The sequence below is a fragment of the Rhinolophus ferrumequinum genome, chromosome 5, assembly GCF_004115265.2.
Source record: "Rhinolophus ferrumequinum isolate MPI-CBG mRhiFer1 chromosome 5, mRhiFer1_v1.p, whole genome shotgun sequence".
In the NCBI taxonomy this organism is placed as follows: Eukaryota; Metazoa; Chordata; class Mammalia; order Chiroptera; family Rhinolophidae; genus Rhinolophus; species Rhinolophus ferrumequinum.
In genome coordinates, this window is record NC_046288.1 from 14,384,895 (window position 1) to 14,411,385 (window position 26,491).

Below are 26,491 nucleotides of genomic sequence, written 5' to 3' on the forward strand. Positions count from 1 at the left end.
GAGTAATAATAAAAACTTCCTTACAGAATTGTCATGTGGATTAAGTAAAATAATGAATGTAAAGCCCCCTAGCCCTATGCCTGGCAATATAGCACCATTCAATAACTGCTAGTTATTATTTTTCCCTTTTTGCAGCACTGTAAGTACAGATAGAGATATTACTGTGTTGTTTTTTATTCAGGTATAGTTGATATACAGGAGGTACCCAAAAAATGTATGCACATTTTTTTTTTATATAACTGAAATCATTTTTTTTATTTCATTTTATTGAGGAACAGGGTGTTTCTCCAGGGCCCATCAGCTCCAAGTCATTGTCCTTCGTTCTAGTTGTGGAGGGCGCAGCTCAGCTCTAAGTCCAGTCACCATTTTCAGTCTTTAGTTGCAGGGGGCACAGCCCACCATGTCATGTGGGAATTGAACCGGCAACCTTGAGAGCTCGCGCTCTAACCAACTGAGCTATCCTAGTGTCCCTCCTCCGGTAGCTCAGCAGTGGCTCGTTGTCTTCAATCTAGTTGTGGAGGGCGCAGCCCACTGGCCCATGTGGAAATTCAACTGGCAGAGCTCGCCATCTGGCCTCCCTTTTTTTTTTAGAGCGCAGCTCACAGTGGCCCATGTGGGGATCATATTGGTGTTATTAGCACCATGCTCTAACCAACTGAGCTAACCGGCCTCCCCTGTATACACATTTTAAGAAAGGAAAAAACTGTATTAAAATTGTAATACTCAAGGGGCAGCCAGTTAGCTCAGTTAGTTAGAGCGTGGTGCTCTTACCAACAACGTTGCCGGTACTATCCCCACACGGACCACTGTGAGCTGCGTCCTCCGCAGCTAGATTGGAAAAACTCTTGACTAAGAGAAAAAGTTAAAAAAATAATTGGAATAATACATACCGATAACAAAAGATGAATACTAGTCATGTGTATACATTATTTTGGTACTCAGGTATAATACTTGTATTACCTTCAGATATATGACATAAAGGAGGCACTGTCAGTATTTGTATATATTTGTGAGATGATTACCACAGTAAGTGGATGGTTACCATCGATCCCCATACATATTTACAAAAAACTTTTTCTTGAGTGGTGGGGGCCTTATGTCATTTTCTTATTCTGAATATTACTTATAATTCTGTATTGGATTGTAATGATTTTGGTTTTTGCAAAATACTTTGTAATGTTTCGTGAATTAGACTGACTACTTTGGCATCACTGAATATGTATTTCATTGATTAATGAAGAGCCCTCGTATTTTTTTATTGCAGTGACGTTGAATAATACAAGCTTAGCATGAGTGTGGAAAAGAAGAGAGATCAGATGTACACAAAAAGCTAAATTTTTAGGAAGTAATATGAAGAAAGATCCCCTTGATTTTTACTGACAACATGGGAAAGGAGATGAACTATAATCAGAAAGAATTAATGTGTTTTTTTGAGAATTAGCTATTCTTAAGATCATAGCTTTATATATGTAGTGTTAAGTAATTTGCTATTGCTCCAGAACAATGAAGAAGAATGGGTGGAATGGACAGCCTAGAACCCTGTGTTTAGAAATAACATGTAACCCTTTTAGAACAAAGTTTAAACTGACAAAAAAGTAAAGCCACAAATAGCAACTGTAACTCTAAACTTAAAAATAACTGTACTTCCGAAAAAAGGAACTGATCACATACTGATCTTTTTCATTGTATTTGCGCACACAGATATTACCAATGGCATGTTACCTTTGCATGAGGCAGTTAAAATACAAAATGACTACTGTTTTTTTAAAAAAAAAAATAGAATAATAGTGTTATGAGGGGAGGGGTTCATAAACTAGAGAAAAATCTCTAAAAAAAATAGAGTAATTGTGTTATTTGGGTTTTTTTTTTTTATAGACTGTTGGTAGAGAAAATCTTTGCTCAGTATCTTGTACCCCACAACCTGGAAACAGAAGAGAGAATGAAATGCTTGTATTATTTATATGCTAGTTTGGATCCAAATGCTGTCAAGTAAGTTACTTTTTAAATGATTGTTGAGTATTTCCTGAAGATTTCATAAAATTACTTTTATCTTATCTAATTGTTGTTGATGGGGTTGTTGCTTCTTCTAGTTGAATCAAGAACCTCAGATAAATATTTATAGAGAGAAATCTATACGTTCAGGTAAGTTAAAAGTAAGAATATTCTTACATGCGTAGCCATATTTGGCACTGAGTCAGTGATACGGTTTCGGGGATTCAAAGTCCCCATGTCAAAATTATCTTTTGTCTACCTCTTGACTGGAGTCTAAATTAGACTGTTGGAGCTTTACCATGTACTAAGCCTAAGAACTAAGAACTGGTTCTTTGTCAGGCGAACATACCCAAATAACCTCTATGTAGAATGACCATAAGATTGATTGTCCAAACTGGGAGTTTTTTGAGACTAAATGGAGGTACTATTAATAATTTTGTTTGAACAACTGGCATGAACTTGAATGTCCCAGGCCAACTGGGACATGTAATCACTCCACTTCAATAAAGCTTTTTAAAAAGTAAATATTAATAAGTCCTGTCATTGAGAATTCTGATTCTTCTGAATAAGAACCTCAGCTATTTATATATAGTAGCTTTAATTTTCATATAATTTCAAGCTTACAGAAAAGTTGTGGGAATCGTACAAAGCATTGTGGTATCTCCTTTACCCAGATTCATCATTTTTGACCATTTGTCTTATCATGTGCATATACTTTTTTTTTTTTTATCTCTGCATACATATTTGAACTATTTGGAAGTACTTTGCAGACATTGGGTCCCTTTATCCCTAAATAGTTCAATTTATATTCCCTAAGAACAAGGATATCTCTTATATAACCAGAGTACCCTTATCAAAATCAAGAGATTTAACATTGATTCAATATTATTTTCTAATCCAATGTGTATTTAGATTTCCTCAATTGTTTAAATGATGTTCTTTGTGGATACTTTTTTCTCTTTGTAGGATTACACATTGCATATTTAGTTGTTATGTCTCTAGTCTCTCAATCTGGAACCATTCTTCAGTCTTTCTTTGTCTTTTATGACTTCGACATTTTTTGGAAGAATATTGTGCAGGTCATTTATTTTGTAGAATGTTGCCTCAATTAGGGTTTGTCCAGTGTTTCCTCATTAGATTGAGATCATGCTGTTTTTCAGTAGAAATTCCACAAAGGTAACAATTTGTAAGTGGTTCCTAATACTCTAGGTAGTAAACCCCTGGCCTAAGGTTTTAGTCTGAGTTTATATTTCAGAATATTTGGCAAAGAATACTCAAGATACGGACTAATTTCTTAGAGATGCTCTGGCCACCTGGAATTATGGAGTGGGTTTGTCAAGAAGAAAATCTGCTTTCATGGAGAGAAAAGTCTAGATTAAACATACTCATTGAAATTTGAAATTTATATCATTCATATTTTGAAATAATCTGTAGCCCTTTATGCGTACCCCCTTATAGCCTTGCATAAAAAGGTCTTCATGACCTGATCCTTTTCTGTAGTATGTTTCAGCTTCCTGATGCTCCCCCACTCATACTCTGTGCTCTAAGCCTATCATTTTTTTTCAGTTTCCTATATGTGCCATGCACTTTGATGACATTTTATCTTTCTTTGTACCAGAACATCCTAGCTGCCTCTGCTTAGAATGTGTTTCAATTCCTTCGTGTACCTGGCAGGATCCTATTCATCTTTCTAAGCTTCTCATATATTTTTTCTCGTAAGAAGCCTTATATTGAACTTTTTAAAACTAAACTGCCTTAATCCTAGTAAATTTTCTGGTCCTTTAAATTTTAGGCAGATGTAGAAGAATGGTGCATCTACACAATGCAACAAGAAAATTAGTAAAGTTGAATAATTATCAGTACTGTTATATTATGCACTTTTTTTCATATTTATAACTTTATTTACAGAGCTCTCAATGAAATGTGGAAGTGTCAGAACATGCTTAGAAGTCATGTCCGAGAACTGTTGGATTTGCACAAGCAGCCTACAGTAGGTTCATGATTCATTTAAATTCATAGTTTGTTTTAGTCAGTCATAGTTTGTTCAGTTTTTCTGTAGTTGTATATAATGAAGTAAGCAAAAACTATCTCAAGTCTTTTACTTTCCAAATGTCCATTAAATATGACTGCTGTGGTTATCCAAGCTAAATTTCCATTTCAAATGAATATAATAAAATTTTATTTTCCAGCATGAGGAGAAATGGTGTTTTTTAGTTTATCAAATATTTAGACACTAAGATATTATACATAGTTTACCAGTTTTCTAATAATTACAGTTAAACCTCAAGATAAAATTCTATTAGAAGTAATAATTTTTTTTACTCCATGGTTTTTTGGTCCTTCATTGGAGAGTCAGTAGCAAATCAGGTATCAATCCTATAAAAATGCCAAAGTCAAATTAAAGAAATTCTCCCCAACGTTTTCTAGAAGGTGGGAGAAAGAAACTTGAATGACCTCCTAAATACTTCTAAATGTACGAGGTGTGATCAAACAATATAGTGAATGTTTAAAAAGAAGTTTATTACAATAAAAGACACATTGCCATTAATACCCCTCAAAATACTCCCCCTCGCTTCCAACACACTTATCCCATCATTCTTGCCACTTTCTGGAGCAGTTCTCGAAGTCCTCTTTTGTAAGTGTCTTTAGTTGTGCTGTTGTGGCTACCTCAATATCCTGAATCATTTTGACTTTGGGGAAGAGCCAGAAGTTGCAAGGTGCCAGATCCAGTGAATAAGGTGGATGAGGACACACCATAATGTTTTTATTTGACAGAAATTGCCGTACCAGAAGTGATGTGTGCCACGGAGCTTGTCATGATGGAGGATGATGTACAGCACACTTTAAAATACACCTTCTCTCAACCATAGCTCACACCCAACTGAATGCACCGAACAAGTTGAAATTTGTCACACACTGTTACTAAGGTTCGTCATGCTGCTTCCTATATTGAATATCCCTGCCTTTTGGTTGAATGGCACTCAGCAGCAGCATTCACCATATTTTGTGATCACAATGGAAAGGCTCCGTGTCACACATCACTTCTGGTACAGCAATTTCTGTCCACTAAAAACATTACGGTATGTCCTCATCCACCTTATTCACCGGATCTGGCACCCGGCGACTTCTGGCTCTTCCCCAAAGTCAAAATGACCATGAAAGGTAAATGTTTTGAATCGATTTAGGACATTGAGGCAGCCACGACAGCAGAACTAAAGATACTCACAAAAGAGGACTTCTAGAACCACTTCAGAAAGTGGCAAAAATGATGGGGTATGTGTGTTCAAAGCAAGGGGGAGTATTTTGAGGGGTATTAATGGCAATGTGTCTTTTACTGTAATAATTTTTTTTTATTTAAACATTCACTGTAGTTTTTGGTCACACCTCATGTTTGGTAGAATACATGTCTTAACCAGGAACCATAGGCTGAGACCCCTCAAAGGGTCCATGGATACTAAAGCAAGGATTGGCAAACTTTTTGTAAATGACCAGTTAGTAAAAATTTAGGATTTGCCAGTCGTACAGTCTCTTGGACTGCTCAACTCTGCCTTCATAGAGGAAAAACAGTCATAGACAATATGTAAATGAATGGGCAAGATGGTGTTCCAACAAAATTTTTAACAAAAACAGGTGGTCTGTGGAACCACAGTTTACTAATTTCTGATCCAAATTACTCAAGTTTCATATAAATTTAATAATAAAATCATACTTTATGTGATGGAGGAAAGAGAAGTACCTTTTGGAGGAAAGATGATTTTCTGAGGTTAACTAATGGGCCACAAAAATAGGTAGTAGAACTCTATTCAGGAAGATAAATTTTCTACTCTTCACATTTTTAGTTAATTGTCCTTGGTTTATGATTTTACAGTAATTTTGATATAATTGTTGTAATTATCTTCTGTTCAATCTTCCGGCTAATTAATTTCCCTGTGAAAGTTATATACGCTTTAAAAATTTTTAAATATCTTTTCCTTCTGACATCTCCTTTCCTTCTGTTTGTTCTAACTGAATAGTTGTTGCTACTCCACAATTCTTCATTATCAGTTTAGGGTGTGGATATGGTAATCCTAGACATGGTAATCCATTTTCTAGTGGGTATATTGAGATGAAATTTTTTTTTTTAACTTTAAAAAAATATACAATATGGAGCACAGATTTTCTTACAGAAATTTGTTAGCACATGTGACTTCTTGTTTTTGTTTTAAATTTCAGTCAGAGGCTAACTGTTCTGCCATGTTTGGAAAACTGATGACCATAGCAAGTGAGTATGTTTATTCACTCTGTGGGTATATGATACATTTCGAAACACAAATAATTCACTGAATGGGGCTATCAATTTAAGGCTTAGTAAGAGAAAAATCATCTTTTTCTTAATAATTTTATTTCTAAGTACCAGTTAGGATGATTGTCTTTTGATGGCTCAGCGGTATTTTTAAGACAGCTTCCTTTTAGTTAGTAGAGGAGTTTTACATATGTAATATTGACTCTCTTTTATAGAGAATTTGCCTGACCCTGGAAAAGCACAAGATTTTGTGAAGAAATTTAACCAGGTTCTTGGTGATGATGAGAAACTGCGTTCTCAGTTGGAGTTGTTAATCAGCCCATCCTGTTCGTGCAAACAGGCAGATGTTTGTGTGGTTAGTAAATTATGCTTTCACATTTGTTCTCCTAACTTTGCTTATAGAAATTTATATTTCATTAAAACCTGCTTTACAGAGACTATTTTGCGTGGATTTACCACTATTGTGAGCTCTGAATGACCTAGGAGTTTACCTGGTCAATTTAGTCCTCTTTACTTACCACTCTTCAGCCAAATTCCGGGAAAAACACTAGAGAACTAAGCCAAGGAGATTGGTTCTCAGAATTGAACAAGATTTCTGTAGTTAGTAAACATTTGTTAAGTAAATTAGAATTTTCTGTATGCTTATGTGCATGCGTTTTCTCCTCCCATGTGTTAGCATGGAATTCCCCCTTGTCAATAAATCAGCAATAGTTACATTGCCTGGTATGCTTTTATAAATAAGGTAATTCCTATTGAGGCTTTCGTCTTCATTCTATTCTTGAACTCTTTATTTCATAGAAAACCAGTATCACTGAAAATATCAGGAAGAAAAACTTTATTCATTCATTTATTCAGCAAAGTTCTTCAATATTTTTGAGCCTCGTTTTCCTCATCTATAAATATTGACTTTGTGGGGTTGTTAGAATATAGTGTGTGTGTGTGTGTGTGTGTGTGTGTGTGTGTGTGTCCTAATACATGGCCCTGCACTGCCCTTTAAGATTTAAGTACATTGTATTTCTATGGTATTATACTTTATGACAAATACTATTCTTGGGATCAGGCTTACAGAGATGAGTAAGAGAAAGAAATCTCACATGTTTATGTCTAACTTTGTTCTAGAAAGAATTAGTATGGATAATTATTTAAGTATGTGATAATATAAGGACTATAATAGATGTATATACAAAATTGTCTAGGAGCATGGAGTATTTTTTATTCAGTGTAGGCATACAGAGTATCTAAGTTTATCTAAAAAGATCAATAATTAGGAAGAGATGGGGGAAGCCAATTTAGGAAAGAACAGTGGACTGTCCTGTTGAGCCTTAGGGATATAGATGTACCACGTCCCCAGACTGCCTCAACCTTTGCACTTTTGAAGCTAGGTGGTTTGCTAAGAACATTTAAAGGTTTCATTTACTTCCGTAGCATTGAGAATTATGGTTCCAGAGTACTGCGTCCTGCAGGGCATCTATTAATGTAATTGGATCATAGAATGAAATAGCTTGACATTACCTTAAGAAATACTTGGTTTGTTTGAATTTAACAACATTGTAAGCTCTGAATTACCTACGAGTAATTCATTTTATAAAGAAGGACATTGAATTTTAAGGAGGCGAAGTTTATCATCCAGTGTTTCACAGCTTGTTATAGTGGCTGAGCTGCAGGTAGAATTTAAATCTCATAGATCCATGATAGTGTTCTTTCTATACATTCTATCATTTGCAAGAAGAGCCAGTACAAGCTGAGTACTGCTCAAGAAACATGGACCTTGAGAAAGAACAATCAAGTGGTATTTTTGTTCTGAGAGAAAACAGGAATTGAGCTTGAATTTGAAAAAAAAAATGTCAATAACATGAATCCCTACTATTTGTCAGACCAGAAATCTCTAATAAGAGTTTTCAAATCCAAAAAGTATATGAAATACAGATGTTTGTAACCAAAACATCTCAAGATGAATACTACAGCTATCTAATCAGTGCTGCTGATTTTAGAAACCAGGAAAATAGAGATGAAGTCTGCACTTGGATTGGAAAGGGTATGATAATAATACCTTTTGAGAGGGGAGGTTACTCTGAGGATATTTAAGTAATAAGCCACAAAATAGCTAATAGAACTCTATTCCATAAGAAAAAATTTCTACTCTTCACAATTTTTCGTTTTCTTTGGTGAGTGGTATCACAGTGATACTTCTCTTTTAGCTCTTAATGTTAACATTGTGTATTCTGAGAACATTATGTAAACTTATCTGTTATATTCTCATGTGTGAAGTAGAACTTAAAATAATACCCTTTACATGTTCAGGAAAATGACCGCTGTTAGAATACTTTTCGCCATTTTCTAGAATATCTGTATCTTTTTTTTTTCCCCAAGAGCTACTAATATTAGTTATCCACATTCCTTTTTTCCTAATGTTATAGTTTCATTCTGAGGTAGAGGAAGAGAATAAAGAAGGAATATACAAACAAAATTTAGTTTCTGTCATTCTATGTAGCTTTCATTCCATCCTCGAAAGTCCCTCCTCTGTCCCCCTGCTATGTGTACTTCACCACCACCTCCTTTTTTGCTAAATGACAATCACCTCTTCTCAAAAGGTGAACATTACTCAGTAACAGAAACAGAGTTAATAGAAATGGAGGTATAATATTTTTCTCCCCTTTTGTCTCAGTTCCATTTCTGAAATTTTTCAGCAAAAATGCTTTGAGCAAGGAATGACAATAGACACATACTAGGGATTAATACTTACATCCATGATGCTATAGTGAGGGAGGGCGAGTAATGGTACTGAAATATGTGCGAGAAGATTTTCTTTCCCTTTGGACTTCAGATCTTGAGTTTCCACACCTTGGTTCTAGATCACATATTTGTCATAGCTTCTGCTCTACTATTTTATGCTCTAGTGCCTTCCTATGACCATGGTTCCCAAATTTTAAGATTTCTCTAGAAAGCTTGTTAATTCAACATTTGAGATATTCCTGGGTTTGAATTTCAGCTATACCATTTATTACTAGTGTGACCTTTAGTTAGTTGCTTAATATTTCTGAGCCTCATTTTCTTCATCTATGGATATTATCAACCTCATAGGATTGTTAAAAGAATAAGATAAAATGACATTTATCTATGTCCTAATACAGGGCCCCCTGTACTGCCCTATAAGATATAAATAAATGGTCATTCTTATGGTATATATGACAAACACTGGGAATTCTTAAGGGTAGGTCTGGGATGGGATCATGAATCTCCATCTTTTAACAAAGTCTCAGTGATTCTGATGATCAGTTCACAGACCACACTTAAAAAAACCATTCCTTACAAGATTATCCAGATATGCATTGTAGTCCAAATTTTATTTTGTCCCTTAAGCCTACATCATTATAATTCACTGTATAATTTAATAAGTAGTATTATCTTGGTCTCTCACCGAGGTTGCAGTTTAAGTGACAGAGGCAGGCAAATATATCAGTAAAGAATACAGTGTAGTAAGTATTCTGATATAATCATGTGCTTCAGTAACACAAAGGAACAATACTTGTCTCCCAGGAGTAGAATAGGGAATCGCTTGTTCTAGAGCTGTGCTTCTTTTTTAAGGAGGGTGCAGCTCACAGTGGCCTGTGCCGGGATCGAAGGGATTCAACCAGCAACCTTGGTGTAATTAGCACCATGCTCTAACCAACTGAGCTAACCAGCCACCCCTTGATTGTTCTAGAATAAATGACTCCTGACTTGAATCTTCAAGGATGAGTAGGAATTAGTCCACTATGTCGAGAATGACTGCCTTATTTCTACGTTGGGTGACTGGATATCAGAGGAGAAGCGTTAGGGATAGGAGAAGATAACAAGGTGTGTCCTCTCAGCAGTCGTGTTTAGAAATCTGAGATTTAGGCCTAGTTGGTACATATTAGCACAGTTCTATCTCCTGGAGGAGGTAGAGAAGAAAAGAATGAAAGGGAACAGATGCTAACTTATGCTATCTAGTAACAATCATAGAATGCTTCCTTTTTTTCTTTCAGTTTAACCTTTTCTATAATTTAATGAGAATGATACACAGGTATGATATTGTGATTTATAATAAGAAATATATATTTGGTCTTCTACCCTGTTTCTGGCACAGAGCTCCTAAAACCCTTGGGATTTCCTAAGTATTGAAAGCAACAAGTTTTTGTTATGTTTAAGGAAGTAACTTTTGGAACTCACCTAAAGATGGGGGCTGGTTGCCAGTGGAGCCAACCGTGTGATTAGGTGATTAGAACTTTCAGTCCCACTCTCCGACCTCTGGGGAGGTGGGAAGGGCTGAAGATTTGGTTCCGTCACCATTGGCCAGTGATTTAATCAATCATACCTATATAGTGAAGCCTCCATAAAACTCCCAAAGGACAGGATTCAGAGAGCTTCCAGGTTGGTAAACACATGGAGATCTGGGGAAAGTGGCGTACTCGTAGAGGGCATAGAAGCTGTGCATCCTTTTCCCATACCTTGCCCCGTGCATCTCTTCCATCTGATTGTTCCTGAGTTATATACATCCTTTTAATAATAAACCTGTGACCTAGTAAGTAAAATGTTTCTCTGAGTTGTAAGATGCTCTAGCAAATGAATAAAACTCAAGGAAGGAGACGGGTCACAGGAACCTCTCATTTTTAGGCAGGCGGTCAGTAGTAAGGGTAACACCCTGGAGTCGGGTTGAGGGTGGAGTCCCACAAACTGAACCCCTAACCTGTGGGATCTGATGCTATCTCTGGGTAGATAGTGTCAGAATTGAGTTGATTTCTAGGACTCCCTGTTGATGATGTCCAAAGAATCACTTGTTGGTGGGGAGTACTCCACCCCTCACCTTGGAAGTGGGTCCAGGAACCAAAAAAAATAGGTCACTCTAACATGAAAGTTAAACCTTTAGAAATTGCTTCTTGTGAGAAATTGCTTTGGCTAGTTTACTGATTACAACTGCAAAAAAATACTGATGTTAAATCCTCTTAGGAGTCATTTTAAGTAGCTAGGAAAACAAAATATACAATGGGGAAATACTCTATACATGGAAGAATACTACTTTTTTTAACGAATATATATATTTAAGCTCTTTTGAAAGTTTTTTGTAATGACAGGATTGATAAATTATCAGCCTGTTGAGAATAGGGTCTATTTCTTTGATATCCCTTAAGAGTGCTTAGTATACTAAAAAACTTCTGTAACTAGTAAATATGTATTAATAGTAGTAAAATCAGTCTGCCATGGTAGCAGCATAGATTTGATCAGAAATTTCTGAAACATTATCAGAGATACAGAAAGAATTTTTCTTTTTCTGATGTCATTTCCTAAAAGGATTACATATGGTTAGATATTTCAGTTTGGAGCTACCTCAACTACTTTTTGGTTATAAAACTCCTTATCAGTCTTAGATGTTTCTGTTTGTGTATTGGAAGTATGTGTGGGTACCTTTTTTTTTTCTTGAATGTGTAAAGAAAACTAGGAAACTATATTTGTTGCTATTTACCTGCCACAAACTGATTTGGCTTGCTGCTTATTCGCAGTAATACTTAATATTGTCACACATAAAATGTTTGTAAGTAATTGTTATGAGAGTTACCTAAACATTACATATATAAAATGTTAAGAGGGATTACTTAAATGTAATATTGTTAGGTGGAAATACCAAAATGTGAGGTTTTTAAAACTGTCTAGTATTATCGTTTCTATACATAGGTATATCTTATGCAGTGCTATTACTGTTTAAATAATTGTGAATTCATTTTCCCTTAAGCATTTCCTTTTTTATTTTTTCTACACCTATATGAAGTACTATAACTGTCTCCTAATACTTAGTTTCCCCAATTTTTACTAACCAATTCCGAAGTACTGACTATATTGTTTGCCTACCAATTTCCTAATAGGCTTTGTTGTTAGACAGTCACTAACTTTACCTTAGGTTAAAGCAACCAGATTTTTCACTGGGGGGGAATATCCCTTTTTGGGGAGACCTACATAAAATAATTTTGATTTAAAAAAATAGTACAGTATTTAAATTCTGATTTAAAATGTGTACCTGTGGCTTAGAGCAAAGTATGTAAGAACTAAGCACTGACTGAAATACTTTAATTTTTTTAAATGCTGAAATTTTGCTCAGTTAATTACAGCCTGCAAAATAAATCAGGCATCTCCAATTGACTAAGTTTTTCTTTAGAATCTCAGTCCTTTGGACTCTGATACAAATATGTATCGTTATCTAATTTAATATGACCTTTATAATTAATTTGTGACAAGATGTCACTGAAACTACAATAGAAATTTTTTTCCTTTCTCCTTTGTCCCCCTGATCTTACATCACCAAAATGTTCTTTTGTATTTAAAAAAACTTATAGAATGACTATTATTTGTAATTGCTTTATAGTTTTTAATGTGCATTATCTTCTCAGCTAAAATTTACATTTACTTATCAAAGGTATTCCATTAAAAGCCTTGTTATTTAATTTCTTTACCCAGTGCCCAGCACATTGTAAACTTAACCTTGTCTTTGGGGGATCAGCCGCATAATCATTAAGTCTTTATATTGTTTAGAAACTTCCAGCAATAATGTCTTTTCTTTGTAGGAGCTATTTAATGTAATGCCACCATCTTCAAACTCAGCTATGTTCTTCCAGAACTGGGAAAATCTCTATAAATATTTATACATTTGTGAACCTCTCCTTCTTTGAAAAAACAAATTTACTGAAATAAAACAATATTCTGTCAAATTATGAAATAAATCAATTAGCGTGGCCAGATGGCTCAGTTGGTTAGAGTGCGAGCTCTGAACAACAGGGTTGCTGGTTCGATTCCCACATGGGCCAGTGAGCTGCACCCTCTGCGACTAGAATGAAGTCAATGAGTTGCGGCTCAGCTCCCAGATGGCCAGATGACTGAGTTGGTTAGAGCACAGGCTCTTAACAACAAGGTTGCCGGTTCAAATCCTGCATGGGATGGTGGGGCTGCACCCCCTGCAACTAAAGGTTGAAAACAGCAACTGGACTTGGAGCTGAGTTGCGCCCTCCACAACTAGATTGAAGGGCAACGACTTGGAGCTGATGGGCCGTGGAGAAACACACTGTTCCCCAGTTAAAATTAAAAAAAAAAAAGAATGAGATATAGTATGTCCCTACCTGTACACATCTATAAGCACACACATTTACTTTAAAAAAAAAGAAAAGAAACCAGTTAAACATACCCATGAAAGTATACATTGGTTTGTTTAATTTTTTTTAAAGTACAGCATTAGAAAAATTATTTACTAAACAATAATTTCATGGGAGAAATATGAGACAAAAGACCTAAGTCGCACCACGTTATCTCCTTTCTGTTCTCCACAGTCCAGATTTTACAATGATTGCTTAATCAGTATATAATTTTAGTCAGAGTCTAAAGCAGAAGTTCGGTTTTTTTTTTTACTTCTGCTAGTTTTGAATCTTTAAACACTTTTGATGCCTACAATCATTTTTATTTTGAAAAAACATGAAACTTAATCATACTTATGGTAAAACTCTTTCCTTTTATAGAGAGAAATAGCTCGGAAACTTGCAAATCCTAAGCAGCCAACAAATCCTTTTCTAGAGATGGTCAAGTTTTTGTTGGAAAGAATTGCACCTGTGCACATTGATTCAGAAGCCATAAGGTAAGCTAGGAAATACATTCATTCAAAAATAACATATATGAAACTACAGTATTGTAAGTTTAAATTCTGGATCCCTAAGGAGAACTAAAAAAGATTCCCTGTGCACCATTTTAATGACAAGCATGCATCATTCAGGTTGAAAGAAGGGCTTGTTCATTTTCCAGTCTTTGGCATACTTCAATGCTTTCTGTTTTTTTAAGAGTTCTTGTGTTTATTTTTAGCCTATATGTTTTCATTAAAGAAAACCTAGAATATAAGAACAGAGAGGAGAAATTTTAATCTGTAAGCTCTCAATCAACCTTTGAGTTTTCTTTACCATTTTAATGATCACACAATATTTTATAGTATGTATTATATCACATATCTAAACAATATGTTTCACATATGTAAACATATATTGTTTAGATATGTGAAAACAATATAATATTTTGAAAAGAGCACAAGATTACAATTAGACTAATCTGGTTTCAAAACCTGTGTCTACTTACCAGCTTTCCAGCTTTGGAAAAAGCCCTCTAATTTATCTGAGTTTCTAATTTATTTTTTATTTTAGTATAGTATAATATCTCCTTTTGGATGATTGTGAGAATTAGTGATAATATTTAAAAACTAAGCAGCCTGGCATAATATACATTTAAAGCTATTGCTTTTTATTAACTGTTCCCATAATTTCATATACTCTGGTTGTTTCTACTGATTTCATGTTGTAGAGTTCTGTGAATACTTTTCCTTGCACTAATCATTTTTCCAGTAGATAAACTATATATTTTTATCATATTGGATTACTAAGTAGTAGTTATTGCTTCTTTTTCCAAACAACCTTGGATTAGGAGGCCTAATTCTAGCTATTAGTTTGACCTTACTTAGGTGAATCACTACGTTGGTGTATTGAAATGCCAGTTGTATTAGTTTGCTAGGGCTCCCGTAACAAAATACCACAGACTAAGTGACTTAAACAACAGAAATTGATTTCTCAAGGTTCTGGAGGCTAGAAGTCCAAGATCAAGTTATCAGCACATTTAATTTGTTCTGAAATCTTTCCTTGGCTTGCAGATGCCTGTCTCCTCATATGGTCTCCCCTGTCTATGTCTTATCTCCTCTTTATATTAGGACAACGGTTGTATTGGATTATGGCTCACCCATTTGACCTCATTTTACCTTAATTAGCTCTGTAAAGGCCCTATTTCCAAATACAATACACTTTGAGGTGCTAGTGTTTAGGACTTCAGCATATGGATTTGGGGGTATGCAGTTCAACCCATAGTGGAGATAATTGTCTACTTTTTTTCTTTCTAAGATTTTCTTATCCTTTGAGTTCCTTATTTGCAAATAACAAAACTAAGGTTTTGCGAAAGTTCACAGTTGGGTCATGGCAAAAACCATTACTTAAACCTAGATTTATCATTTCAATGTCAATGTCCTTTATTTATACCATTTGATTTCAGTGAGGTAAATCAAGGATACAGTAGACACAGGTATTTTTGCCTTTGCATATTGGTTTTGAAAGAGACATATAATGGTGTCAGGAAACGTTTGCTGTTTGTCTTCATGAGGCCTCACAGGGTTTTATTACTTCAGTAAATTAGAATAAGTTAATGTTTATCTCCAGTCTTAAAAGACCAAAACCTCAGTTTTTTACAGTAGTGTTATGGGTTATTTGGGCTCAGAGTAATCAACTATGGTTAGGATTTCTAAGACACTATTTTATGCAAAATTCCAATTTATAAATTTTAATGAGAAATATATGTCTTGCAATATTTCTTTTATGCAACCATATCTTCAAGGAATATTAAATTGCAAATAGAGGGTTAGTGTATTTATTTAACAGAGTGATTGGTAAAAGTACATTGGGTAACTGGGAATGGATTTGTTTAGGGGATTGCCTGAAATATATGGCAAGTATAATGGGTAGTGAAAGATCTGTAGGAATTACAGAGAGTAGCCAGGTGAGGATTGCTGGGGAATAGCAGTCTAAGCCACTAGCCTGTGGTCTTGGGTAAATAATTTAAGCTACTGTAAGCTTTAATTTCTTCATCTTTAAAATAAGGGCAATAATAATTACTACTCACTGAATTTGGTGAGAGGATTAAATAACATGGATATGTAAAACACTCAGCACATAGTAAGTGCCTCACCCATAGTAAGTGCTTAACAAATGTTAGTAGCTAGCTAGTCTAAGAAGGAAAAGTGGCAGACACAAAAAACAAAAGTAAAAGGATCAAGAAATACTTAGAAAACTGCCTGTAATTCAACCATAATGAAGGATTTGGGATGAAGGATGAGGATAGTAGAAAGTCCTCTTAAATACCCCCCTACCTCTAAGACTTGTATACTATGCTAGTTTTTGGTCTGAAAATGTGGTTGAACATGAAAATGAAGTAGTGATTGTAATAATGTTTGAAACCTGGGGGAGAAGGTAAAATTTAAGAAAAGCTTGAGGATTAAATCCTGAGGAAAATTAACAATTAAAAGGCTGGCAGAGGATAGTGTGCCATGGCGCCGGTGAGACCAGCAGCAAGGTGGCTGACGGGCAGTTACGGAACACCTGGTGAAGGAATTTTTCCGGTCGGATTGAAAAAGAAGAATGCGAAACACAGGACATCGCGACGTAACCATCCGCAGGCCTTCATGGGGAGCATTCGCGAGGGGCAAGGATTTGCATTTCGAAGAAAATTGAAGATACAGCAAAATTACAAGAAATTGCTGTGGAGGGAAAAGAAAGCTCAAACGACACAAGAATCCCAATTCCGATATCGATACCCTGATCATCTGAAACACCTCTATTTAGCTGAAGAGGAAAGACTCAGGAAGCAACTTAGAAAAGCTGACCAGCCTTTGTCAGAAGAACAAGTTAATCAGGATTTGCCACAAGAAGAATGTAACATTGACCAGGCTTTGTCTGAAGAACATTGTAGCATTGATCAGCCTCAGCCAGAGGAACAGTATAAAGAAGAAAGGGTAAATTCCATTACTATTCCAAAGAAAAATAAAAAGAAAACATCAAATCAAAAAGCACAAGAAGAATACAAACAGCTGCAAGCTAAGCATGCTGCTAAGAAACAAAAATTTGAGAGGAGAAAACGAGAGAAGAAGCTCAAAGACTCTACAAAAAGAAGATGGAAGTGTTTAAAATATTGAGCAAAAAGACTAAAAAAGGCCAACCAAACTTGAATTTACAAATGGAGTATCTTCTTTAAAAAATACAAGAAAAAAATTAAATTAGACATTTTGTCCTTAATCAAGGGTTAAAATATCTGCTGTCTGTTGAGATCTTTTGTATATGTAATGTACTGTACTTCCTACCAATTAACTAAATTTGTCAACGTAAACTGGATTGCTAAGCTATACTAAATATAAAGTGTCCAGATATTTTTGTTCTCATAAAAGAAAATGTTCTATTAAAAAAAAAAAGGCTGGCGGAAGATAAGGAATTCATAAAATTAAAAAAAAAAATTTTAAGGAGGCATAGTCAAAAGTGGAGAATCAGGAAAGGGTGATATCACAGATGCCAAAGAGGGACTAAAAAGTGGAGAGTGTCAGATACACCCAGAAGGAAAACAGGTAATAAAAGCATCCATTGGACTTAGAAAAAGGAAAAAACCTCATACAATAACCAGAATAGTTTTTTCAGGGTAGCCAGGGCAAATTCAGTTTACCATTGAGTAAGACACGCATGGGATAGTTCTTCCCAGCATCCACATCGTGGTATACAGAGCAGGTGATAATATCTGAGCAGTGAAGACAACTCAAGTCCTGGAGGTGATGGGCCAAGCTCAGTATGAGCCCACGAGATTCCACTTGGCAGCATTGAGGTCTGCAAAAATCAAGGGGCTAAATATCTTGTCATACTTCTCTAAACTCTGCTTTAGGAGATATATTGGGATGTGGGGACACAGACTAGCTATAAAAGTAAAGGAGAAAAATGAGATGATAGATAGGGAGTAGGCATGAAAAAAGGTCTTTTGTTTTTATAGATTAAAATTTTTTATTAAATTTATTGGGGTGACATTGCTTAGTAAAATTATACGTTTCAAGTGTACATTTCTGTAATTCATTGTCTATATATTACACTGTGTGTTCATCACCTAGAGTCAGTTCTTCTTTTGTCACCGTATATTTGATCCCTTTTCCCTTTTCTACCACCCCCACTTTCCCCTTACCCTCGGAACTAAACTGTTGTCTGTATCTGTAGTTTTTGTTTCTTTGTTTATCTTGTTCCTTTGTTGTTTCAGATTTATATCCCACATATGAGTGAAGTCGTATGGTTCTCAACTTTTTCTGTCTGATTTATTTCACTTAGCATAATCACCTCAAAATCCATCCATGTTGTTGCAAATGGCAGTATTTCATCTTTTCTTATGGCAGAGTAGTATTCCATTGTGTGTATGTATCACATCTTCTTTATCCAATCATCTTTCAAAGGACACTTTGGTGGTTTTCCATGTCTTGGCCACCATGAGTAAGGCAGTAGTGAACATTGGGGGACATATATCTTCATGGATAAATGTTTTCATATTTTGGAGGATAGATACCCAGAAGAGGGATTGCTGGATCATATGATAATTCTATTCTTAAGTTTTTGAGGACCCTCCATACTGTTTTCGGTAGTGGCTGCCCCAGTTTAGATTCCTACCAACAGTGTATGAGGGTTCCTTTTTCTCCACAGCCTCTCCAACACTAGTTATTATTTGTCTTGTTGATGATAGCCATTCTAACAGATGTGAGGTGATACCTCATTGTCATTTTAATTTGCATTTCCTTATTATCTAGTGAAGTTGAGGATTTTTTCATATATCTGTTGGCTGTTTGTATGTCTTCTTGGGAGAAGTGTCTGTTCAGGTCCTCTGCCCATTTTTTAATTGGATTGTTTGGGGTTTTTCTTATTGAATTTTATGAGTTCTTTATATATTTTGGATATTAGCTCCTTATGGGAGGCGTTGTTTGAAATATCTTCTCCCATTTGGTTGATTGCCTCTTTGTTTTGTTGATGGTTTCATTTACTGTGCAGAACCTTTTAATTTGATATACCATGTTTCCCCAAAAATAAAACCTAGCCAAACCATCAGCTCTAATGCATCTTTTGGAGCAAAAATTAATATAAGACCCAGTCTTATTTTAATATAATATAAAACCGGGTCACATATAATATAATATAATATAATAAAATACCTGGTCGTATATAATATAAAACTGGGTCTTATATTAATTTTTGTTCCATTAGAGCCGATGGTCCGGCTAGGTCTTATTTTCGGGAAAACACTGTAGTCCCATTCATTTATTTCTGCTTTTACTTCCCTTGCCTTGGAAGTCAAATTCATAAAATCCTCTTTGCAACTAAGGTCTATAAGTTTAGTACCTATGTTTTTTTCTATGCAGTTTATTGTTTCAGGTCTTATGTTTAGATCTTTGATCCATTTTGAGTTAATTTTGGTATATCGTGACAGCAGCCTAGTTTCATTCTTTTACATGTGGATTTCCAATTTCCCCAGCACCATTTATTGAAGAGGCTTTCTTTTCTCTGTTGTATGTTTTTGGCTCCTTTGTCAAAAATTATCTGTCCATATATATGTGGGTTTATTTCTCGGTTCTCAGTTCTATTCAATTGGTCTGTGTGTCTGTTTTTCTGCCAGTACTATGCTGCTTTGATTATTGTCACTTGGTAGTACAAGCTGAAGTCAGGGAGTGTGATATCTCCAACCTTGTTCTTTTTTCTTAGGATTGCTTTGGCTATTCAAGGTCTTTTGTGATTCCATACAAATCTGATGATTTTGTTGTTGTTGTTCTATTTCTTTAAAAAATGCCATTGGGATTTTGATGGGGATTGCATGAAATCTGTGTATTGGTTTAGGTAATATGGCCATTTTAACTATGTTGATTTTTCCAGTCCACGAGCACAGAAAATCTTTCCATTTCTTTGTGTCTCTTCAATTTCTTTTAAGAATGTCTTACGGTTTTCAGTGTATACGTCCTTCACATCCTTTGTTAAGTTTATTCCTAGGTATTTTTTTGTTAGAATTGCAAAAGGAATTGTTTTTTCCATTTCTGTTTCTGAAATTTCGTTGTTAGCATATAGGAATACAGTTGATTTTTGTACATTGATTATGTATCTGGCAACTTGACTGTATTTGTTTATTTCTGATAGCTTTTTGGTGGCGTCTTTAGGGTTTTCTGTATAAAGAATCATGTCATCTGCAAAAAGTCACAGTTTGACTTCTTTATTCCCAATTTGGATGCCTTGTCTTTCTTTCTCTTGCCTGATTGCTCAGGCTAGAACTTCCAATACTATGTTGAGTAACAGTGGTGACGGGGCAACCCTGTCTTGTTCCTGATTTTAGAGGGAAAGCTTTCAGTTTTTCACCATGAAGTATGATATTAGCTGAGGGTTTGTCACATACGGCCTTTTCTATGTTGAGGTTCTTTCCTTCTGTACCCATTTTATTAAGTGTTTTAATCCTAAATGGATGTTGTATCTTGTCAAATTCTTCTTCTGCATCTATTGATATAATCAGATGATTTTTATCTTTTGTTTATGTTGTGTATCACATTGATCAATTTGAGTGTGTTCAGCTGTTCTTGTGCCCCTGGAATGAACTCCACATGATCATGATGTATTGTTGTATTTGATTTGCTAGTCCATGGATGGGTGGATAAAGAGTAGGTGGTACAAATATACAATGGGATATTGCTTGGCCAGAGAAAGGAATGGGTTCTTGTCATCTGTGATGGTATGGATGAATCTGAGTGGAGTATGTCAGAGAAAGACAGATGCAATGTGATTTCCCTTATATGTGGAATCTAAAGAACAAAATAAACAAAACAGAAAGTAATAGACACAGACAACATTTTGATGGTTGCCAGATAGGAGAGGGGTTATGGGGGTGGGTGAAAAGGGGGAAGGGATCAAGAAGTACAAATTGGTTGTTACACAGTAGTCATGACGATGTAGAGTATAGCATAAGGAATAGAGTCAGTAATATTGTAATAACTATGTATGGTGTGAGATGGGTACTAGATTTATTGGGTGAAAGGTGGCAGGAGGTTGCTAGGTAGAGTGAAAAGGTGAAGAAGGGATTAAGAAGTACAGATTGGTAGTTACAAAATAGTCATGGAGATGTAAGGTACAGCATAGGGAATATAGTCAATAATACTGTAATAACTACATGTAGTTTCAGTTGGACACTAGACTAATCGGGGGGATCACTTCGTAAATAAATGTCTAGCGACTATGTTGTACACCTGAAATTAATATAAAATAATATTGAATGTCATCTTTAATTGTAAAATTTAAAAAGGGAGGGAAAAGTGAAGGGGAATAAGAGATTCAGATTTTTAGGTATGAAATAAATACATCATGGGGATGTAATATACATCATAGGGAATTGTGATAGCATGGTACAGTCTCAGATAGTTTCTGGACTTATCTTGTTGATCACTTCTTTAGGTATTTAATTGTTGAATAACTATGATGTATACCTGAAACTAATATAATACTGTATGTTATATTTATTTTAATAAAAATCTTTAAGAAAAAGACAAATAATTTAAAGCAAAAGATTTGAACACTTTGCCCAATAAGATGTACAAATAGTAAATAAGCATAAGAAAAGACAATCACCATTATTACTCATTAGGAAAATACAAATTCAAATTACAGTGAAGAACATGGTGGAATTTCAAAAGCATTTTATCACTTATAAAAGATGTCAGACCCAAAATATATGAAATTTAGAAAAGGTAAAATTATAATGACATAAACCACATCAGTGATTGCCAGGTTGGGAAAAGGGATTGACCACAGAAGGGACATAGGGCAGTTTTTTGTGGCTATAATCAAAAAGACAGATGAGCTGCAATGATTAGAACCCTTGTATATTGCTGGTAGGAATGTAAAATGGTGGAGCAGCATTGACAAACAGTTTGGCAGTTCCTCAAAAAGTTAAACATAGAGTTACCATGTGACCCAGCAATTCTGTTCTTATAAATATATGCCCAAGAAAAATGAAAATGTCTATACAAAACCTATATATGAATGTTTATAGCAACATTATCATAATAGGCAAAAAGTAGTAAAAACACACTGTCTGTCAGTTGGTGAATGGATAAATACACAACACACATCCAATTTGTTTAAAAAAAAATGTTTTTGTATTACTTGAAGATATTGAAGTTTAAAAATTATTCTTGTAATGTGGTTTAAATTTCAAAATCTATGCATCTTATATATATTTTGTACTTTATTAACACCAAAAGAAAAAATTAAACCTAAACCTTTCTTTCATGATTAACTTCCATTTGTTGAATATTTACTATGTACCAAGCCATTTGCTGAAATAATTTAATGTCCTCAAAATGAGGCAGTATTTTCTTTGGTTTACTGATAAGGAAACAGTCTAAAAACCAAAAATCACATCTGCTTTTACTTAAAAGAGTACTATGTTGCTACATAGTCTGATTGTTATTGACCAGATGATATTCCATTTTGTGGTGGTTAGGTATAGTTGAAAAATTAATCCCATTATATTGGACAATTAAATAATTTTTAATTGATGAATTTGTTTATGAATATAACCTAATACTTCTGATGTTGTGCTAACTGCTTCTTAGCACAAATTTCTAGAATGAAATTACTGATTAATAATTAATTACCAGTGATTAATTTAATTCCTTTGTTTTTTGCTTTGAGTTAATTGTCTTTTGTCCATTTAGCTACTACCGTCTTACTAGTTTTCTTAAAATTGTAAGAAATTCCCTTTACATATGGAAATGAATATTAAATTGCTTATATAAATATATTTCTGACGTGTGTCATTTAATTTTAGTTTTGTTGTTTTCTACTGGGGTTATTATTATACATTGTGTTTGGGAGTGGGGGAGGGAGATAAACTAAAAATAATCTCAGCTGTCAAGTAGAGAGCAAAGTTTTAAAAGCCACAAAATAACTTTCCCTCAGAAACTTACTTGAATCTGACGTTTAGATTCTGTATATGTTCTGCCACAATGCAAATAGGATAGTTACCAATCTAGTAGTGTTACTAATTTAAATTTTCTTATTTTAATAGTGCACTAGTAAAACTGATGAACAAATCAATAGAGGGTACAGCAGATGATGAAGAGGAGGGTGTAAGTCCAGATACAGCTATTCGTTCCGGACTTGAACTTCTTAAGGTATTTTTGAAACAGTTTTGTCTCAAGCATTTCAGTAGTCAAAAATTAAATTTCTTTAAGGATACACAAGAGTCAGGTTTTATTTCATTGGAAACTATGCAAAAGCTTTAAAATTTTGGTAGAAATCATTTTATAAAAATAATGTGTGGTTTTTACATTATAACAATGTAATTATTTTACGTTATAAAACAATGTTTTTTTGTTTTTGCTGTTGCATTGATCGTTTGCATGCCTGCTGTTCTTGTAACAATATGTGCTAAATGATCTGGTTGTTGTTACTTTTCAAAGAACTTGCTCACAGGAATTATATGATAGCATCTGTCTGATCAGGGAATTTTTAAACAATTGGTAATTTTAATAGATGCCAAAGAAGTCAGATAATTGAGCAATTAGTAAGAGACAAGTCAGGCAAGACTTTGGACAAGATATGGTTTATCTAGGGGAAACGGCATCATCAAAGAGAATAATTCTGGACATATTTTAGGGATCATTGGGAATCTAGTCTTGTTAGATTAAGGGAGTGCATTGGAAAGTAATGGGGGACGAGGTTGATTCCAGATTGTGGAGTACCACTGGGGCAGAAAGGTACCATTGGGCCTTTTAACCTTGTTTTTAATGTGATACAGCATTTGATAGAACTTTCATGGATGGAATAAAGAGGAGGAGAAATTGTAGGCAAAGAGACATTTAGACCTCTACAACATATAAACTAAAGGAGAAGAGACAAATCGGTGCAATGGATGTTAGGTAGAAAAAAGTGTGGTGGATTGTATTGGAATGGTCTTAAATATCATTTCATGGAAAGAATTGATACGATGCTTCATGGAAAATATTTTAATTAATTTTATATTTATTCATTCATTCATTCATTTATTTGGCGGGGGGAATATTGGGGAACAGGGTCTTTCTCCAGGTCCGCTCAGCTCCAAGTCCAGTCACTGTTTTCAATCTTAGTTGCAGAGGGCGCAGCCCACCATCCCATGCGGGCATTGAACCGGTAACCTTGTAACTGAGCCATCCAGCTACCCCTCCAGAAGCTTAGCGGTGGCTTGTTGTCTTCAATCTAGTTGTGGAGGGTGCAGCTCATGGCCCATGTGGAAATTGAACTGGCAACCCTGTTGTTCAGAGCTCGCGCTCTAACCAACTGAGTCATCCTGCCTCCCTAATTAATTATATTCTTAATAATGGGGTTATATTTTTAAATAGTTTTAAGAGTGAAATCACCTTTAAGATAAACATTTTTATTAGGTTTGATTTAGTGTTTCAAATTTAATTCTCCATTTTTCTGTAAAGAATTAAAACCTTATAACTAAATATTATCACTGTAAACTTCACCAAATGGGACAATCTCTCCACTGTATAGCCCATTAAGTAAATGCTTATTGAATAAGTTAATGAGAACTATATACTCCATTCCCCCTCTCAACTTTTAACCCTATTTCCAATATTAGGCTAACTAAATGGTTTCTGCTTTGTGGAAGGTTGATTTTGTAGACATGTTATGTCTAACTTGCTTTAAATTCCTTACAGATAGGCTGGGACTTACGTCATAATAAATAAGGGACCAATTATTTATGTTTGTAATCATGATTAAAAGTTCACAATATTGGGGTGGCCGGTTAGCTCAGTTGGTTAGAGCGTAGTGCTGATAACACCAAGGTTGCTGGTTCGATCCCCGTGTGGGCCACTGTGAGCTGCGCCCTCCTTAAAACGGAAAAAAAAGGTTAACAATAATGGTTTCTTTGTTTATAGTTATGATGAATGAACTTTTTTGTGATGGATTTCACATAAAATATTTCCTTACAGAGTATCTTTTTGCCAATGAAATAAAGCTTTGTGTTTGCATTTTGTTCACATCACAATAACACACACCATAAAAAAGGAACATTTTCTGAATTCCCAGTATCAGAATAGTTCAAGAGGTTAAGAAGGAAATAGGGCAAGGGCTGTACATCAGCTGTCTTAAGGAATATACTGCACAGTATTTCTGTCAGTATCTCATTGGCCTCACCTAACTGCAAGACAGGCTACTAGATAAAAATCTTTGTTGTGTGTAGTTAGCATATGCAACCTATGATTTTAAATTAATTTTTAGTAGTAAATAATTCTCTTCTTTTAATGGATTAAAGTATTGTCTGTATTTATAAAGCTGTATCTGTTCCTCCAGGTTCTGTCTTTCACACATCCTACCTCGTTCCACTCTGCAGAGACATATGAGTCCCTGTTACAGTGCCTCAGAATGGAAGATGACAAGGTAGCAGAAGCTGCTATACAAATTTTTAGAAATACAGGCCACAAAATAGAAACGGACCTACCCCAGATACGATCGTGAGTAAATTTTTCTCATAGTGCACAAAAGTTTTCTATGAGTGGGAGCCATAGGATCATTGTTTCCCTTTCACATAGGAAGACAGGGCAGAGGAAAGACACCTTTTGTCCAGAAGCTACTTTTTTTAATATAACTATTTTATCTATCTATTTGAACCACATTTAAAAAAATAATGATGCACTTTGGAAATTCAGTGGCATAGAAGCTACTTTTCTGTATTCTGTTTCATCTTTTTCTGCTTTATTCCTTCCCTACCATTAGAATATAGGCAGAAGAACAAATTGAAACTTGTTTATAACAAAATGATTTTTAAAATACTAATATTATTAATCAGGAGTTATCATAGAATTTGGAATCTCTGATTAATATATCTTTTAATCTGTGTATGTCCATCTTTTCCTCTCCAAATGGGTTATAAATTCAATAGCTGTTACTTTCATATCCCACCAAAGAATGGGATAATCAAGTAGTGGACTTAATGAAATATTTCTTATTTCTTGGTTGTTTTGATCTCTTCCTCTGAATTACCTCCCCTCTCATAAGAATGAAGTACATTTTGGTATTTTCACTTTGGCATCTTAAAGAGGTTGTCCTAGGATCAAACTTGTGCTGAGAATTTATATTTAGAAATAAGATGTGGAAGATGTTGTTTGGAGGAAGAACACATTGCTGATAGCTGTTGAATCAGAGGTTCAGGGTATATGCAAGTCATTTGAAGTATATCCAAATCAAACCAGTTTTTCTCACAGGGTAATCATAGGACAAGAAGACTCATGACTCCTACTAAAGTTTGTATTAAATTGATGAGCTAGTAGTTAAATTTGAGAAACAATATTTATTGTACAATCTCTTCATTGTAAGTGCTGTACTAGCTAATATAAGAATTACCACAGTCCCTGCTCTCAAGGAGTTTATTGTCTAGAGATGATAATCGTCATATTTGTACATTATAGAAAAAAATCATTGACACAGTAGGATAAAGTTTCTAGTTAGTTTTTCAAGGTAGGAAAACCTATACATTTTTTTTTCTTGAGGTAAAAGATTTATTCGTAAAGGAATTATTCCAAAGGAACCAGTGAAAAATGGTTAT

The 26,491-nt window shown here is 34.8% G+C and overlaps 1 protein-coding gene and 1 pseudogene across 3 annotated transcripts in view; both read left to right on the forward strand.

Moving 5' to 3' along the window:
* The window catches only part of PDS5A (PDS5 cohesin associated factor A), a 110,250-nt gene that overhangs the window by 44,538 nt on the left and 39,221 nt on the right, over positions 1-26,491 (forward strand). For all 3 annotated transcript variants that reach the window (XM_033105776.1, XM_033105777.1, XM_033105779.1), the window contains 7 exons: positions 1,876-1,989; positions 3,901-3,982; positions 6,205-6,253; positions 6,490-6,629; positions 13,792-13,907; positions 22,967-23,072; positions 25,240-25,400. In XM_033105776.1, the coding sequence (XP_032961667.1) occupies positions 1,876-1,989; positions 3,901-3,982; positions 6,205-6,253; positions 6,490-6,629; positions 13,792-13,907; positions 22,967-23,072; positions 25,240-25,400 (768 nt within the window). The remainder of the gene's footprint in view (positions 1-1,875; positions 1,990-3,900; positions 3,983-6,204; positions 6,254-6,489; positions 6,630-13,791; positions 13,908-22,966; positions 23,073-25,239; positions 25,401-26,491) is intronic.
* Positions 15,776-17,125, forward strand: LOC117022128 (thyroid transcription factor 1-associated protein 26-like; annotated as a pseudogene).